The 15,119-nt window shown below is 39.6% G+C and overlaps 1 protein-coding gene across 2 annotated transcripts in view; it reads left to right on the top strand.

The window, feature by feature from the left end:
* LOC117792252 (alpha-2C adrenergic receptor) overlaps window positions 1-11,004 on the top strand; it is a 45,603-nt gene extending 34,599 nt beyond the window's left edge. Inside the window, exons 2-4 of one of the 2 annotated variants that reach the window (XM_034632310.1) lie at window positions 8,378-8,536; window positions 9,675-10,256; window positions 10,344-11,004. In XM_034632310.1, coding sequence (XP_034488201.1) covers window positions 8,378-8,536; window positions 9,675-10,256; window positions 10,344-10,778 — 1,176 coding nt within the window. In that variant the 3' untranslated portion in view covers window positions 10,779-11,004. Of the gene's footprint in view, window positions 1-8,377; window positions 8,537-9,674 lie in introns of both variants that reach the window. The other variant, XM_034632309.1, reaches the window with a different exon arrangement.
* The last annotated feature ends 4,115 nt before the right edge of the window (window positions 11,005-15,119 follow it).

Below are 15,119 nucleotides of genomic sequence, written 5' to 3'. Positions count from 1 at the left end.
CCGGATTGAGGTTCGCTTGTGACGAAACCCAAAGCCACGTTTTGGTTTGGGTATGCTTCGAACTTGTAGGTATGGGTATGGGTGTGAAAACATGTGTCGGTTTTGGGTATCTAAATGGGTATGGGTATGGGTATGCGAATGAGTGTCGGCGTTTGGGTATGCAATCAGGTATGGGTATGGGTATGAGCATGGGTATCGGTTTTGGGTATCTAAATGGGTATGGGTATGGGTATGAGCTTGAGTGCCTGTGCTTAACAAGAGTGCGACAGAGCGCGCAATAGCGAGCACGCGCGTTTACTTTACACTAAAATGTGTATGTGAAAGAAATAGTATGTATTGTACAGGTCTAAGAAAGATAAAATTTTACTTTGCTTGAATAAGTATAACTTTTAGGATTAGGTAAATAAAATTTACAACTATAGTTTCGTCAATAATTTTAAATAAACCTTAAAATTAACTTCTAGAAATAAGTTAATAATAATTAGTTTCCTTCGTTTAATTTACTTAAAAATGCAGTCAGTAAAATACTTTTAAGCATAAGTTCATTTTAAAAAAGCAAAAATAATATTTATTAATAATAACACGTTTTTTTTTATGTTCAAAATAAAGCAATTCATATATTTTCAATTATTATTTCTTTGTCATAAATTTATTTTGCCATTCAATAATAATTTTAATACCAACTAACTAACAAGAGTACAAAAAAAAAACATACGCGTATGTATTCGCTTGCAAGCCTGCATAACCAAACGCAGGCAACCATGCGCACGGCCATACTCATACCCATACCCATACCCATTTAGATACCCAAAACCAATACCCATGCTCACACCCATACCCATACCTGATTGCATACCCAAAAGCCGACACCCATACCCATTTAGATACCCAAAACCGCTACCCTTGCTCATACCCATACCCAAACCTGATCGTTTGAACAAAATGAGTAAGCATCAAATCAAGTCAGCCTGCCGGTTCGGTCAATGCTCGTGGTTGAACAAAAACAAACAAACACAAACGGTCATGAACACAAACTGGCAATGTGTTCGAACTGAGCGAACGAACCGAGCGCTCAGTTCGAACGGTCCGCTCCTGTCGCTTAACCAAAGCAAAAAAATCATAACGGGTTCGAGTCAATGTTTGAGTATGATCGAACATTTCATACCCGTTGCAGTTCTCTGGTACGTATAGCCTGTATAACGCCTTAAAGTATAAATCGAGCAGAATGTCATGTGAAATATGTTTTTTAATGTCATTTTAACATTACCGCAACGTTTGTTGTGGTATAATTACAAATATTGAAATTCAATAATGCACCTTTGTGTCATAAACGTTTTTATTTCCTTTATGTATTTAAGGCCATAAATAATGGCCAGGCCTTGCATGGAATGGCCTGAGGAGCACACACACAAACACACAAACCAAAAACAACATTGAAAATTGCGTGAGCTGTGCAAAACTGTTTTGCTTGTTAAGAGATGGTCAACAGCAACAGCAACAACAACATTGATTCTTTTGGCCTGTAGAGCTGTCGTTGTTGCTGTGGCAGTTGCTGTCGTTGTGGTCGAGTTACCCCCTCCCTCCCCCACCTTTGCAATCGGGCTGTGGCAGACCAATGGGCAACTTGGCCAACTTGGCCACGCACCCGCAGTTGTTCATTTGTTTGGCTCACAAGTGTCATGCTGTTTGTCCAAGAACGACCCACACCTCCCACCCCCTTGCCACATGTATATGTGTGTGTGTGTGGGTGTGTGTGCGTGTGCCAATAACCATTAAGCGTTAAAATTTGTGCAGTTTTGTTGTTGTTGTTGTTGTTATTGCTGCATTGGCTTGTTGCACGTACGAGTTGCGTGTGTGCGTGCAACCAACAAGATTTGTTAGCCTGGCCAAAACACTGTAATTATTTTATGCTTGCTATAGTCAGTTTCTCTCTCTCTCTCTCTCTCTCTCTCTCTCTTTTCTCTCTGCTTCTCTGTCTCGTATCTGATTTCCTTTGCCAGGAAGTTGTTCAAGTGCCTAACCAAAACTAGCCTAGTAGTAGATCATTTAAAATTTCCAATTGGCTTGACAGACACACACACCACACACACACACACACACACACACACGCTTTACCAATACGGTCAGCATTGGCTATGGCTGGTTAACTGCCTGCTCTGGTGTGAGCCCGGTTTAATTTGGTTACACTTACGGCCTTTGGCCCAATTCAAGGATGCTTGTATTTAATTTACTATTGAAATTAACGATGCGTGTATCAATGTTTATGCGCTTATTTGTGAGTGTGTATGTGTGTGTTTGTGTGTGTCTGTGTGTGTGTGCAAAGTCAAGCCCCAAAACAACAATTTGGCAGCAATTTGTTACAACGATGGCAACTGCAAATGATTAACAATGTATGCGACATTGTGGTTAAAAGCATAATATTATCATACATTTTCTACCGAGTTCAGCATACATTACACACACACACGCACACACACACACATACAGACATGGCTTACATATTTGGAAATTAATTTTCTGGTATTTTACTGTCGCTGAAGCTGCCTTATTGCCCCATAGGCTTACAATGTCCGTATTAATTACACATTTCATTTCATTCGGCAGCCCCAATGAAGCACTAAGGCAAAATCAATAACTGCCCTCGCAAATTACCCTGCCACCTTGCCCCTTCCCTGTAAATAAAGTCATCATCGGGCAGCGAAGCCTGTAATCTAATAAAACGGAATGAAAATCGTATTCTGTAATTATAGAGCATTGTGCTAAGAATAAACATCAATCATAATTTAGCAAAGGGGTAACTTGGGCTTAAAAAGTTGACCAGCAAGTGAGAATACAAATTGCCGTGCAGTAGGTCACACACACATATACACATTCAAAAACTTACATGTTTTGTCTGCGTGTCAACAAGCAATTTCCCACGATAATACCATTGAAAGAAGGAGGGGAGAGCAGGGACGAAAGGGGACTGCTATAGGCAAATCTGAGTGTGAGGACTGAACGCAGCAGCAACAGTTGGCGAGTTGCGGTTTTATTTTTACGATAATACTAACGTTAAAGCGTCGCACAGACGGACGGGCTGTCGGGCAGTCGGGCAGTCGAGCAGGCAATCAGCATAAAGTGGTTGGCATTAAAAATATCAGGCCGCACAATAAAAACGCTGTTTCGCAACGGAAGTGTCAAGCAAGGAAGGGAGAAAGGGGCGCCATTCTTGTTGCTATTGTTGGGCAACAAAATCAAATAATAAAGCCATAAAACTGCCGGCCACAATTAAAATGCCTACTAGCATACAGCCAACAATTCTTTTTGTTGCCTGCTTTTTAGGGCAGGCCAACCACCTAATGGCGGCCAATGCATTTCCTGTGGATTAGCGCATGACAACATTGTGCTAAAAAATTGCAATTTAATGAACCATGTCGTTAGCCGCAATTAGGCAACAATAACCAACTGTCCGGGTCCGCCGCAAGCCGCATAACCAATGCAGATACTCTATAGACAAAGCGGGCAAATCCGATGAGATTAAGCGTATGTAAAAGGACTTGCTTTAGAAGAGACTGCGTGATAAATAAAGGCAGACAGAACCAAAGAGAAAAATAAGAAGATTTGCTAAAGCTTTGATATCCTTGCAGAGACTTAAAACGTCTTTCTTTGATATTAAAGTCAGATTTTAGCCAAATTTGTTTGACAAACTTGATCTCTCTCTTGGTAACAAAATATATAAAGTCCGATCTGGTTCCAATATATATAAAGATAATTCAAAACAAGAGCATAAAAAAATAAATAATACGAAGTGGATATAGTTATACTTTGAGTATCTTAACAGTATCGAAACACGCTGGCAGATCATTTAATAAGATAGAGTAGGAAATAAATGGATTAACCATAGGAATTTTACGACTCTAACATAATTACAGCATATCTAATGGTTCGGCAAGTCTTATGACTTGTCTTTTTTTTGGATTCTATGTTTTTGGGCCATTATCAGCGAGCATCTGTTTGCTTTTTTTTTAACTATCGAGAGATGGTGTCTTTTAATTGGTGTTGACTATGGCGCGTGTTGGACATTTAGTTGGGGCAGATTGGCCATTAAACAGAAACGTCCCTTAAAGTAGCCAATTTTTTTTATATTTTTCTTTTATATTCCTTTGCTTTTTATTTTGAGCAATTGATTTAAGTTTATGGCGGGTGAGGGCAAGCGTAAAGTTGTAGAAATGCTAAAAGGCAAAGAAAATAAAGTCAACGGGCGACAATTCCAACTGAACTGAATTGGGAATTCGTGGCCCAGAGAGAAAGAGTGGAGTAAAGTATGAAAAGTGGTGTGTTGGGTCTGTGGAAAGCAAACAGAAAGCAGTCAATTGAAATGCAAGTGCAAGTCCAAGTCAAGTCTGGAGCAAAAGCGAAAGGAAGCAGCCAGGCAAATTGGCAGCGCCAACTACAAAATGGTTGCTCCACTGAGCAGCGACAAACAAGAAAGAAGAAGATGCACTAGCAATGAAATTGCGAATGCAAATAAGTATAGCTAAGAAACGCAACTCAACTAAAGTGTAGGGAAGCATTCGCAGCTTTCAGCTACTGACAACACTGTCAAAGGCACCAAAAAAAAAAATAAAATAGAATAAAAACATAGCCAGCTGCAATTGTCTTCTTTGGTAGCATTGAATAGTGTAGTCTCTGTATTCGCACTTCAGATTTATTGATTGTTTCAACAGCGGCATCAGTGCTCGGCCTTGTGGATGTACCATCTGTCCAGGGGAAAGCTGTATTTGTCTTGGCATTCGAGTCTTTGCTTGTTTCTCTCAAAAAGTTGCAACGACAACGACGACAACGACGAAAACGACAACAATGCTGATGATGACAACCGGTCGCCCTTGTTTCCGTCTTCGACCATGTCAGAGAGCTGATGTCCTCGGGCAAAACGCACTTTTCTTGTACACACCCCAACAAACAAACACACATATACACTCAAAGTCAAACTAACATACATACTAAAATACATTTGTTCGTTTTTACGTTCACTTTTTGTGCAAACTTTCAGCAACGATTCGGATTGAAATTCTTTTGTGTTTACAACGGAATTTTTTGCCATGTAATTCTTGTTATTTGTTTTTTTTTTTCTTTTTCTTTTTATTATCTGTTGGGGACAAAAAGCGTTATAAGCACACATAAGCGGCCAGTTGATTTGGCTTTAAAGTATGCACTCAGCATTCAACTCTCGGTTGGGACATTACGCATACGCCATGAGGCCGGCTGTGTGGACAACATTTTTATCTTTTAATTACAGTCGTTTCTTGATGTTTACATTTCAATAAATTGTGCGCTCCCATCAACAGTTTTGCAACCATTTCGTCCTCGTCATCCTTCCTGACACTTTTGTTCATCAACACTTTTTGCTTTCGTCGTTTTCGTTGTTTTTGTTGCTGTTGTTGCTGTTGTTGTTGTTGCTTCGACGTGGCATCCCCTAACGATTTTGGTCGCTCATAATGAGTTTTTGTTTCCAGCAGCTTAAGTTCTGCATAGCGGCAACCGGAAGAAGACAGACAACGAGCACAACAACGCCAGCAAGCAATTTCCATTGCCATTTAATTAAAAATTGCAGAATAATTATTTTTCTTTTCGCATCTTTCCACTTTACACGGGCTTGGTCGAAAGGAAAAGAAACTTTTAAATAAACAAAGGCGCTCAGCACAATTTGAAAATCTGCAAATTAGCGCAAATGCAGCTCAGATGAAAACAAAAAAAAAAGACGAAGCAAATGGATAATGGATGGGATACAGGGAAATGGAAAAGTGGGCAACTGCAAATGCAGCAAGCAAGCAAACTTTTCAATTATATTAAATCCGCACACTTAAGTTCCCAGCACGCACACGCACCGTTGACAATTTATTGTAAGCTTCATCTTGCCAAGTTAGTTGCAGTTGCTTGAGGCCCGTAATCAGAACGCCTGTTGCCGCCATTTGTGAAGAGCTTTGTCCAAATGCGTTAGTAAAATCTCTTTTGCTATGCTCGGATTTACATGAGAAACATACAGAATAGGTAAAACTATGAGGTAACACAACCACAGGTGTTAAGATTACGTGCCACGCAACGTGGCGTATGCGCAACTTTTATGCCTACGCCAAAAGTTTTCGTTTTACTTATGAGCTGAAAATGGAATTCCATATTTTCACACATCTGATGAGCGTAACTTACGCAAGCAAATGTTACTTTAAGTGTTAAATTCACGTGCTACAAAATGTAGGTACACAAACGTTGCGTATACGTAACGCTTAAATTTCGATATCTGCAACAGAAGCAGGCAGCTGGCAAAAGAGACAGGAAGAAGGAGATGCTTCATTGGGTTAGTTGTGGGTGCGCTGACAAATGCTGTCAATATATCAACAGTAAACCCTAAATGATGAGACGATTTATTACGATGCTGCAGCGGCAGCAGCAACAAGAGCAACTTATCCGACAACTGCAACAGCAGCAGCAGCAGAAACTACGACTTACATTTGCTGCCTCTGGGCAATAAGCTGAAATATCAGTCAGCCCGTTTAAGTAGCTGTTGGCCCTTGGTTTTTCTGCCATTGCCCACAACTTGCCTCTAAAGTCTGCAACCTGCAACCTGCAACTTGGTGTACATACAGTACACATGATACTCGTTGTCGTATATTTTGGCAACATTATGCCAAACGCTTAATACTTTATGCTTATTTTGTTGCGGCAACTTCTTGTGCCAGAACGTGAACGATGCAAGACGCCAGGCGATGCCACAGAACGTTGCCGAGAAATTTATTTTGTGCTCAACAGCCGGATAGCTGAATAAAGTTTATGCAGCCGACGCAGTCGCTTTTGTGGCTTATGATAAGCCCTGGCTCTACTTGAGCCTCAGGCCCAATCTCGAAAATCACCCAAATCTGCCCACTCTTCCGACAAGTGCAGCTATTCACTGGCAGCTCAAAAATTCAATTTAGAAACCGATCCGGCCCGCCTTGTACTTTTGCTTAAAAGCAGATTACAAGTTACATAAAATTCGTTTACATTTCTAAAGATATATATATAAACTGTATAGCAAATTATATGCCGATTTCTAACACACCTCACACGCAGCTGTTTAAATAGCCAAATATCGAAAACCAGCTATTCCCTTGGCGCAGCTGCCAAATTTTGTTGCGTTTATGTGGCAAGCAACGGCAACTGGCGGTTTTGTCATAGTAACAACCACAATAACAATATTAATAATAACAATGTCTGAAAGAAGCTGGCAAAAATGCAGCTAGTGCTCTAGAGCAATCTCTGCGAGGCATCAAGTGCACTTCTTTGTATGCTTTTCATCAAAACACTTAATTTGCATAATTTTGTAAAGAGTTCGCGGTACCGGCAAGAGAGCTTGGCATGAAAAGCACCGCAGAATATAAACGAAACACTGCCAACAACAGCAACAGCAAAAGCAACAACAACAACAACAGCAGCAGCAATGTGGCAAGATATCAAAAACTATGATGCAATTTAATTCAGCCAGCTTTAAATAAATGAAATGCAATTGCTTCGAAATATGGCGCCCATTTGCCGCACCCTCAATCTTAGCATTATCCTCCACTTGCCATCTTCTTGCTGCCCTCTGTCTTTCCTCTATTCATTGCAGAAAAGACTGTTGAAGCTTTTGTGTGCAGTAATTTAATATTTTTACTTCATTTATCGTTATGAAATTTCCGTGCAAATCGTGCACTTTGCATTTTTTGCCCATTTTTCACGGCAGCAACAGAAACTGACAAAGCATTTTCCCCAGCCAACAAGCGGGAAAAGAGAAGAGAAAGGGAAGTGAGAGCAGTAAATGCATTTCCACAGTAAAATCAGTCTAATGCTCTCAATAACTACCAGAGTATATACCACTTGTAATTTCAATGCCAAAAGTCCCAAGTACAGAAGTAAGTCCGTAAGTGAATAAAACCAAAGCAATTTAACAATCAATTTAAGTTCTTAACTTGCAAACAACTGCAAATCCTCAAAAATTCTGTTACTTGAATGCTTAAACCAAATGTTGAAAATGCAGAGACGTATTTAAGTATTAAAGAAAGAAAACGTGACATTTTTTTGTAAATACCACTTTTTTGAATTTATATCTAAAATTAATCTTTGATGTGCAGCAGTGTATTTATGATACTTTATTTTATATCAAATTGCGAAAATATGACAAATTGGATGCAGTTTCTTAAGTCGAAAACAGTTCATAACATTTCATGATGAATACATGTTATTTTCAGAGATTTACGCAGCTTTAGCTATAAATCTGTACTGAAAAGAGGGGGGGGGGAGGAAGTGAGAGAAAGGTGGAAAGTGGGGCATTTCTCTATAAGAAAAAATCAATATTTAAACATTTCTCTTTGGTTTGTGCTTTCAGCTAAGCGAGGACATTGGCTACGTGCTCTACTCGGCGCTGGGATCCTTTTACATACCCAGCTGCATTATGGTATTTGTGTACATACGAATTTATTTCGCCGCCAAGGCGCGGGCGAGACGCGGCATTAAAAAACATCCGCGTAAAACAAACAACGAACAGGTAAGTGTTCAATCCCACTGACTCTGATAACGCGATCACGAGCACTCTTATGGATGGGCAACCGAGATTCATTGTTGTCATCCACAGGCGATTGTCCTGTCAAAGCGGATGAGCAACAGTCGGCAACCACTGTAAATGCAAATGTTGCCATATGAATGAACATGCAACGCATTCGGGGCATTCGGCATATGTGGCGTATACGTAATATGCTGGCTTAAAGTCAGCGCACATTTTAAAGTGAATTCACATTGCACAGGTGCAAGTGGCACACGCCTTTTCTTGTCAGTATTTCAACGTCTATTTGTGCTACGTGTTGCAGCTGCAGCATTTTCGCAATTGCACTCTTTGGCCACGTTCGCCCATTTGCTCATTTGGGGCACAGTCGATGGCAGCCATTGTGCAGCGACATTCAACAAAATGGCGTCGGTTAACGGTTCCGCTTTGTGCTGCACACAGACGACGGCTGATGGCTGATGGCTTACTCCTGATTTTGACGGGGATTTATAAGGGACAAAGTTAAGCGAAGTTCGCTGATTGAGTACAAAAATCTCTAATGATTTAGCAGCAAGCGATACACGTTGCGGTAATTACTGTGCCAAATTACCGCCAATTACGGCCAAAATAGCGAAACTACAGAGCGCAGCAAAAGAAGAAGAAGAACACATTTTAAAGGCAATTCATTCACAATTTGCATTTTCAATTAACTGAGCGCACGAGGCAAACAAAAAAATCAACGACCGACGACACTTGACCAGTTTTTCATGCAAACAAAGCCGTCCCAACGGGGCGCACAGCCATGAGATTAACACACACACACACACACACACTCGTATTCACACACATGATTACACACTAACGAGCTGCAGTTGCGCTTGTCGCTGGAACACTGCAGCATTTTGGGCACTGTTAATTGCCATTGGTAAATGCTGTTGCTACTCGCATTGAGTATGCAGACGCCACGCCCATGCCACGCCCATGCCACCCTGCCACCACCACCGCCTTTTTGTTTGCGTAATCGTTGCGCTCTGACGCGCCTGTAAGCAGACTTAAATGGGATTTTGAGAATGGAAATGAAAATGGAAATGGAAATGGAAATGACATGTTGCTGAAACCTCTTTCTCTGGTTCTTTCATTGCAGGTTACGAGCTTCACCACCGCCAACAAGAAAGGAACAATACCGATGCCATCCTCCAGCGGCGCAACGCAGCTGCAGCTGCATCAGCAGCGACAGATAGCCACCATTGAGACACCACCGAACAGTGCGACGTTACCCATGCAAATACCGACGGTAACCATGGATCTGGCCTCCGATATATCCACCTCGGAGGCGGGCGAACTGGAGGTCGTTGCCGCCCAGGCAGCGGCCTTGGCCTATGCCAATCCCAATCCCAATCCCAATGGCAATTCAAGCCTGACCACAACAGCAGTTAGCAGCGGTCTCAACTCGCCAAAGGAGACACTTCAGGTGAGCACCATTGCCACGGGTCGTGGCGTTGCACTCAATGTCCCAGTGCCGCCGTCCATGGGCAGCAGCAATTCCATCAATGTGCTGAACAACAACAATGGCAGCATTACCACAGACGGAGGCAGCAACAGTGCAGCGACCAATAGTGGAGTCGCAAGTGGCGGTGCTGCTGTTGCAGCTCCAGGCAACGAGCTACGCGTCTCACCCCTCGCCGGACGATGTCGTGCTCTGTCCGTAGGCATTGATACCGACATGGTGAGTGAATTCGATCCTTCCAGCTCGGACTCGGGCGTGGTCAGTCGCTGTGCGGTTGTCAAACCGCTCAAGTTTCGCCTTTGCCAGCCGATCTTTGGCCGCAAGTCGAACCAGCAGCGTCGCAGCGAGACCAAGGCAGCAGCTGTGGCAGCCAAGAACAGTGCAGCAGCTGCGGCGGCTAAGAGCAAGGAGTTGGCGGCCAAAACGGAACTGGAACCGGCCATACCGAAAACGCCAAAGCCTCGCGATCCGGAGAAGGAGAAGCGACGCATTGCCCGCAAAAAGGAGAAACGTGCCACACTCATCCTTGGCCTAATTATGGGCAGCTTCATTGCCTGCTGGCTGCCATTCTTCTTCCTGTATATACTGGTGCCCGCCTGTAGTAGTCATTGCAATATACCGGAATCGGCATTTGCGATTGCATTTTGGTTGGGCTATATGAACTCAGCTCTCAATCCGGCCATCTATACCATCTTCAACAAGGACTTCCGACGCGCCTTCCGGCGCATCCTGTTCAAGTGATGTTTGGCCTACGTGTGCTGTTACAGGTGCGTTTATGCGAGCATCGAGAAGGCTACCGAACGTGCCATGGGCAGCACACCCATGGGCTATGGGCATGGCATGTATCAGCATTACAGGCGTTAGATTTGCTTCGTTTACCCACTCGTCGTAACAAGTGTTCTATTTTCAATTTTATGTTCGCATCTTCAGTTGAATTCTGTTGCCTTTTGCCTTTTGGTTCTCCAAAAAAATAAGTAACGAACATTGTAGCTCATTTCAAAAGCAATGAACGGCTGTGAATTTGATGGAATCTCTCAATTTCAATTTACGCTATTTTAGTTGCATTTCTAAGGCTCTTCTCGAACCACAAACCACGACACCACACACACATACACACACACAGAAACCCTTGAACTGTGCAAACACGAATTCCAGCTTAGCAAACATCTTTTGTGCAGACTGAATGGCCATTCAACTTGATATTATTTCACAAATTTCCATTTTTACTTAGGATGAGGGAGGCAGGGGGTAAGCAATGCGGCAGACGGTTGCACATTGTCTGGCACTTAAATTGAGGCCATCGAAATGTAGACTGCACTGGCGTGGAAAATGACACGGTGCAACAAATTAATTTTATTTTCATTATATTTGTATATTTTTATATTCATTTAGCTGCTTTGCTGCCAAACTGCAGTTTTGTTACTGCATTTTAAGTGCATAGAAAATGCCAAGACACTAAAATGAAGGAATAATCCAGCAAATACACAATGCAATGCAGAATACAGAAAAACTGGGGCAGCCCACACCCTCCAGACAGTCGCTCCATTTTCATTTATACGCAGAAACAAAAGAAAATCTAAAAAAAATCCAGCAACAAAAAGCCACATCTAATGGGCATACACAAATAGTACACATAAAAGCCCAGAGAGTATATGCATACAAATTCCTTCCTACCACTTTAGATGCCATAATTTTTGGGGTATGCACAGGCAAATGCATTGGAATAGATGACACGTCATACAAGCAGCGATGAGCTACAGAGAATATAGATTCTTAGGCATGTTTTGGCATGTGGCCCATACAATCTTTCTGTTTACTATATTGCTTGTAAACCAAAAGGCAACACACAAAAATGCATATAATTCTGGCTGCCACATGAGACTAGAATTTTTTTGACACTTGCACCTCGAAATATATTAGTTGCCTCCATCACAAAAGATGTAATCGATTTGGTTCTGGAATTTATGGCAGCTTTTAGCGTTACGCTTTCAACTCAAAACACCGCAAATGTATCAAATTTATTAACTAGCCCATTTGTCCGAAACAGAGCTAAGAGGCCAGTCAACGCCCCAACCCCCTTGACTCATTCCCCTCTTTCATTGTTAACCTGTTAAATTGCTCATAAATAATGCGGCTGACAATTCTGTCAGTTTGCAAACTGAATCATTTGAGTGTATTAAGACAGAGGCTTTTCTTTGCAATCAGCATCCATTTTTTATGTGCCACACACACTATGTTATTGTGTATGTATGTGTACAATAACTGCACTTAAATGACAATTTGAACGCAGTAAAAACAGCAACAAAAAAAGTGGCACAAAAAGTGAATTCGAAAACAATTGAAATCAATGGGGAGGCAGCCAGCAGCGATAGCGACAATACATTAAAATGCGCGACGCAAGCACACATATACACACACTTACACATACACCTAGAGCACTTAACTGCACTTACATGTAGGTGTATGTAGGTGTGACAGGCACAGGATAAGTGTCGAGCAAGGGAGCACATTTCGCACGGTCTTTGTTTTCGCTGGCACATCGAAAGTCATTTTCACACTAAGTGCAAAACAACAAAACAACAACAATAATAACAACAACAAAGACCATGATAAATGTTACCCGTTACTAGCGTTTCTTATCCTTTCACAAAATTGTTAACGAATGACAGCGAATGACATTTTATTATACATAATTTATTATTTATGGGCGCGTTATTTTGTAAATAATATTTACATAAATAAAATACTAGTCAATATTTACATAAATAAAATAATAGTCAATAAACAATAGTAATTATTAAACACTATTAAATTATTTGCATTAATGCGTTTAATTCAATTATGAATATTTTATCAAAATGTTTGAACGAATTCCCTCTCCCTCTCTGATTTTAGTGCCTTAATTATACCATAAATGATTGAAAAAAAAGAAATAAAAGCAAATAGTCGTGAAAATTATAGAACTATGAACGAAAATGTTTATTAAAAAAGTTTATTTTGGTCAGCGACAAATTCGCTGGTCAAATTAAATTATTGAATGTATGTGTGGTGAGTGCGAAAATTAGAATTCGTAATTACAAATTTCTGTCAGCATTTATTGCACTGCGATATATAAAAATGCATAATGCCATAAGCTAATTTAATGCCCGATTAACCAGCCAACTACACAGTAATCGAAACTAAAACTGCGATATTTTCCATTTAAATTCAAATTTTATTTTGTCAAAGTACACGCAAATATTTGATTAGACTTTTGTGCATTGATGGTAATCAGCTGGGGAAATTTATTCCAATATTTACTAATGCCTGCCAGTCATAATTAAGCGCTTTTGTTAACGACCAAAATCCGTATAAATCACTTTCGTTTCAACTCGCCTTTGTTTATATTTAACAGATGATAATCACTTAATGCATCGCATATACTGATTTGCTGGCCATATTCCAGACACAATCACAAACAGACAGACAGACAGACATAATTTTTACAAGGTTAATGAGTTCTGTTGCATTCGAATGATATTTATGGAATATGTATATATTTTTGAGCAGACGCCATTAGAATACTCATTTACTCATTTAAGTAATTAATATTGAATAGCCACAACTCAGAACGATCATAAAGTACATGGTGTTCGGTAATAAATGTGCACTTAAGAACTCACATTTATTCCCGCTGACAGCATAAATATTTATGAACTAACGACCTCGATGGGTAATAAAAAAGTTTCACTTGATTAATTACAAAACTTGTACGAAACGATTGATTTTAAACGATTCGCTTTGGTTCGGGGAGAGTTCGGCTTTGCATGATTCATTTTATTTTTATTTGAATTGATTTTTATTTGAAAACTAAGCAAATCCAATGCCTGAATAGAGGTTATATGAATATGAATTTATTGCCATTACGATTACTTAAGGACAGCCCATGAAATTGGTCAACTTTATTTGAAAAAAGTTTGAATTTGATGGAGCGGCACTAAAAATGACTGAATTGCTAAAATGAAATTATTTCATTATTAAAAAACCAAAGATCAAATAATTTAATATAATTTAACCTAATGTGTATTTCAATAGTATTGATTAACATTTTTTGCTAATAACCGTAGCAATTAGCATTAGACCATTGAATCATAATATTAATATTAATAAAATTAATGCAGCATATATCAAAGTTGAAATTTTTTAATTTAAAAATTAATTTAAGGAAAAGAGCCAGTATATACAATATGATTACAGCTATAAGTAGTTCATGTATTTAGCATAAAAATCAAATGTTTAACTATTTAACATATTTAATTGTATTGTGCGAATTTCGCACTGCGAAATGCGCATAGCAAATTTTTAACTTCTTATCGTATCGTGTCTCTGTTATATAGTTGAGTGTAATAGTTAAATATTATTGATTAAACTACGAGTAATCAATCAAATTAAGTAAATACGATATATATATCTACATAAAAATGTATATTTATAAAATTATAATTTATGTATTAAGTATATCAAGAAATCGAGCATAAGCAAGAATCAAACTTGATAAAATAAAAAAAAAACTGTTTAAATAATTACGAGTATTTACCTATATTTTAAGCGGAAGTCTTCCACTACAATTACGCGCTCCAAAATTGATTATACTCGCAATCCCCGAATGTTTCCAATTTCCCTCAACTCCAAACCGCGTAATAATCCCCTAAATTGTTTTCAATCTGAAAATTGAAAGTGTTAGTTCTTTTGATAGCAAAAGAAATGTAATAAATTCAAGCTCAAACTCTGAAACGACTTGTACACGAGTTTACATGTATATTTAGTGCTACGAGTATATTGTATATGTGTATGTATTTCAAGGTTTCTCCCCCTCAAAAATTTCAATAAACAAAAAAAAAACATAAACTATAAAATAGCGGTAACGATTAACGGTAAACATACCAATTAACCATTAAGTAAATTAAATTTGCTGCACAATTGCATATTAATTATAGTAAAATTGTAAGCCAATGAAAAACACAAATGTAGTTAACAAAAAATTTAATCGAAGCATGTCATTGAAATTATAAATCATTTTGTTGCTGCTATATGAGCATTTAG

The sequence above is a fragment of the Drosophila innubila genome (assembly GCF_004354385.1).
Source record: "Drosophila innubila isolate TH190305 chromosome 3R unlocalized genomic scaffold, UK_Dinn_1.0 2_E_3R, whole genome shotgun sequence".
Taxonomy (NCBI): domain Eukaryota; kingdom Metazoa; phylum Arthropoda; class Insecta; order Diptera; family Drosophilidae; genus Drosophila; species Drosophila innubila.
This window is presented reverse-complemented; position numbering and strand designations above follow the sequence as displayed.